This window comes from Pteropus alecto, unplaced genomic scaffold, assembly GCF_000325575.1.
Source record: "Pteropus alecto unplaced genomic scaffold, ASM32557v1 scaffold3, whole genome shotgun sequence".
Lineage (NCBI taxonomy): Eukaryota > Metazoa > Chordata > Mammalia > Chiroptera > Pteropodidae > Pteropus > Pteropus alecto.
Genome location: NW_006442484.1, coordinates 27,727,760 through 27,731,486, shown reverse-complemented (window position 1 = coordinate 27,731,486; position 3,727 = coordinate 27,727,760). Strand labels below are relative to the sequence as shown.

The following is a 3,727-nucleotide window of genomic DNA, read 5'->3' as shown; positions in this document are numbered from 1 at the left end:
AAGCGGGCCGGCGGCCAGCGCGGGAGCAGCAGCAGCAGAGGCGGAGGCTCCGGCGCGTCTCTCTCCTCCTAGTCAGCCTGAGCCGGGGGAGGCCAGGCGGCCCGGGTGGCTGGAGGGGGGTCCGCTGCCCGAGAATGGGAATTCTCTTCACCAGGATATGGAGACTGTTCAATCACCAGGGTGAGGGGCTCAGGCCGAGGCGTTTGGGTGCGAAGAGGGTCTGTCTTGGCTGAGTGGGTGGGGGGCTCCGAATACTTCCGGAGTGCCTGCGGCGCGGTCGCGCGCGGTCTCTGCGCGGGGTGCGGGCTGCGGGACTGCGGGGCTCCGGGCCTGGGTTCATTCCCACTCCCAGCTCGGGGATGGTTCCCGACTCGCAGACCTTTGTCTTAAGGGACTTTCCTAGGAAATTCATTCCGCAAATACACCCATTGCTCCGATTTGGGCTGGGAATGGAAAAGATTTGATGTCCCTGAGTAGCACAGCCTGGCTTGTCTTTTCAGCCCTTTTTCCTCCTGCAGTTGGGTTTGCAAATCATGGAGAAATGCTGAGGTTCTCTGGGACGAGGGTTATAGATTATCCCCAGCACACCACTGAGCGACCGGTGGTGGCAGAATGCGGAAAACACGAGGAATCGTTCTTGACTTGTCCAGTACACCTCAGGTTTATGAGCCTTTCTTTAACCTCCTCCCCTCCTTTGGGGACACACTTCTGCATCCTGAGTACTTATGGACCTCTCCCCGTTTGCCATAATTACATCTGTGTTTAAGGTGAAGCTTAAGGTCATTTTCCTACTCGGGTTGCTTTTTTAAGTAGTTTTCTTTCGTTTAGGTTAAAAATGTTGGAAATATTTCGGTGAAAGCATTTAAAAAACCATACCACGTGAAACATTTGTTAACCATAGGTGACTAGCAGGTTACGTACAGAATGTAGTATCGCATAGAGATAATTAAGTTCATCTAAATTCAGATATTGTCTTGAAATGCTCATCAGGTTTATTAAAATTTATTCCAAATTAATGTATAAAAGGGGAAAGAGGATATAATTTAATAAAGACTCCATGATCATTAAGATGCTATATAGTTAGTGGTGTACGTCAATAACTTAATTTGTTTTTCTCTTGTGTAAGTCGGTGGTGGTGTCACATCCCAAAGTTTTCCAACACTTGAATGATGGCATCTATTATGTACAACCACTACCCCGCCTCCTCCTTCATGATTCAGCTGCACGTATATAAGAATGTGACGAGACAGTAGCAGAACTGGAACTTGTAATAATGTAGATCACATGACATTAAGTGGAAGAGCAATATTTTCAGTTATTTTTCTGATACAGGGATTTTTTATAAATTGGAGAAAACCAGTTTCTAATTTGCACTGTCTTTGGCTAGCCGTTTCTTTTGGGAGAGAGTGGGAACCAGTCACTTAACCTCTCTGGGTCTATGTTTTCTCACCTGAATCACCAAGGATCTTGGTTGGCTATGTGACTGTGGAGCCTACAAGTCTTGAAAACTTAATCTCCAGATCTCAAGTATTGAAATTTAAATTGCTGTGAAGTTGGCGGCACCTACAGTAGATAAGATCTATTCTAGTTTTAACATCCACAATTTTGTTATTTTTAGTAAAGCTAGTATTTAGAAATTTAGAAAGACTTTGCTTGTAAATTAACTCTAATACTGCAAGAAAATTAGATATCTCCACTTCTTATTTTGAGTCAATGATTAAATTATTTGTCTCCGTAACTTAAGAATGAATTAGAGATTTGCTGATGGCTACTTGCCAGTAATAAACAATAAGGATGTGTGCATTGTTACCACTAAAAATGTACTAATGGTAATGTTCTTATTACCTATATTTTGTAATTTTTGACTAGACATTTATTTCAGTGCTAGGAAATTAATAGGAATTAATGAAGTTCTGGAAATTTAGATGTCAGTCATGTGAATAAACTTTTTCTTCTGCTAAATGATGTGGTTGTTTTATCAGGGTCACTTTTCAAAATATTTGAGTTTTTGGTTCTCTATTAAATTGGATATGTGTAAGTTAGATATATCTTGGACGCTTTATTTTACTTCAACAGATACAGAACACAGTCCTCTAATCTTTTCACATAAAATCTTGGAAGGAAGATTTGGGGGGATTACAGAATTTGCCAAGATGATGAAACTTAAACTGTGCTGTATCCTTTTTTCTGAAACCCCTGTAGAACAGCTTTTTCAGTTTATGCTTAGATAGGTTAAATGTACAGTGAAAGCTAGTTGCTCACTCACTGCTGAGGCTTGAAAAATCAGAGTTTGCATTTAGGTGATATATATTTAAATAAAATAGAGTACAAACTTTGTTTTACATGCTGTTGTATACATCACTTAAAAATTTTCAGCAGTCCTTTGAAGTAATAATTTATTCTTTTCCACCAAAAATTAGAAACTGAGGGTCTAATGGAGTGATTTTCCTAGGCCGTACAACTGGTAAATGCCAAACGCTGGCAAATTAAAACGCTGAAGATATATGTTGCTGATACTTATCTTCTTAAAGAAGAGACTAGTATCGTTTTTTTTTTTTTTCTTTTTTGTCCCGTTGTTTCTCAGTTACTAAACTATAAGTCTTTAGAACTTTGAAGAGTTGCCATCAATATCTTTTAATACAGAAAGGTGTGTGATCAGTGGTTGGTTTGTTTATTACATGAATCTTTTTGAGCACCTATTTTGTGCCGGGAACTGTTGTAGGTGGTGGGGATAAGGCAGGGAACAAAACAAACAAACAAACAAAACCCTGCCTTTAATGGAGTGTTCATTTTTGTGTGGGGAGACAGGAAATAAGCTAACTCCATCTCTATAGATAAAATAATAGCAGTTAACATTTACTGACATATAAGGTTAGGTTCTAAATGCTTTATGCAGATCGATTTAGTTTTCAGTTAATTGACTTACTCTTCACAACAACCCTATGAGGTAGATATTCTCCTTATTTTACAGTTCAAAGAAACATTAGGTAACTTGCTTGCTTAAGGCACTGCAGTTAAAAGTGATAGACCTGGGATTTTACCAAAATCATGGGGAATTAGCAGAGTTAGTGCTCTTAAAACAACAATAAAATTTTCTTTGCACAAGGACTCAAATAAAAGGAAGAATTTTCTGACACTAATGTGAACTATTCATAACTTCTTTTATAGTTCAGAAAGTTCCCATTGATAACCTGTATCATTCTGATTGGTTCTTAGAAAAGGAGTAAGTAATAAATGAGTTCTGGAGAAGCTGCTGGTGCCGGGAAAGCTACCTCTGCTTCTGTTGTTGTTTTTTATTGTATGGGAGTTCAGACGTGTAGAAGGGTACGTAATGAAATGGAATGGCCAAAGGAGTGGACTGTGTCAGTTATTAAAATTTTCAGCTCCAAATTCACCCTTTGTGTATGCTCTGTGGATATGGTGCTGAGTCCTTTAAATATTTTTCTTTTGCCAGCTAGCACAGTGTTAAGTTTTGTCAGTAGACAGCATTGGAGGGATACTGCAGTAGGAAAGGGTTTTTTAATTTCCTACATAAAATGTGCTCTCAGTAGGATCTGTCCTGCTCTTGCAGTGTGAACACCGCCAGTGGTGGTTCTTGCACTGCGTAGTGGTCAGCAGCAGCCATCGGCTTCCTCTAGCACCTACTTCAGTTGATTTCAGAATGGAGACTCTCCAGAGAAATATCTCCTAATGAATAGCTTTCCCCAGCACCCTAGAGGGGGAGGAT

General features: G+C 40.1%; 1 protein-coding gene across 1 annotated transcript in view; it reads left to right on the top strand.

Moving 5' to 3' along the window:
• Window positions 1-6: 6 nt before the first annotated feature.
• ARL5A (ADP ribosylation factor like GTPase 5A) overlaps window positions 7-3,727 on the top strand; it is a 24,340-nt gene continuing 20,619 nt past the window's right edge. Inside the window, exon 1 of the mRNA XM_006921067.3 lies at window positions 7-180. Coding sequence (XP_006921129.1) covers window positions 135-180 — 46 coding nt within the window. The 5' untranslated portion in view covers window positions 7-134. The remainder of the gene's footprint in view (window positions 181-3,727) is intronic.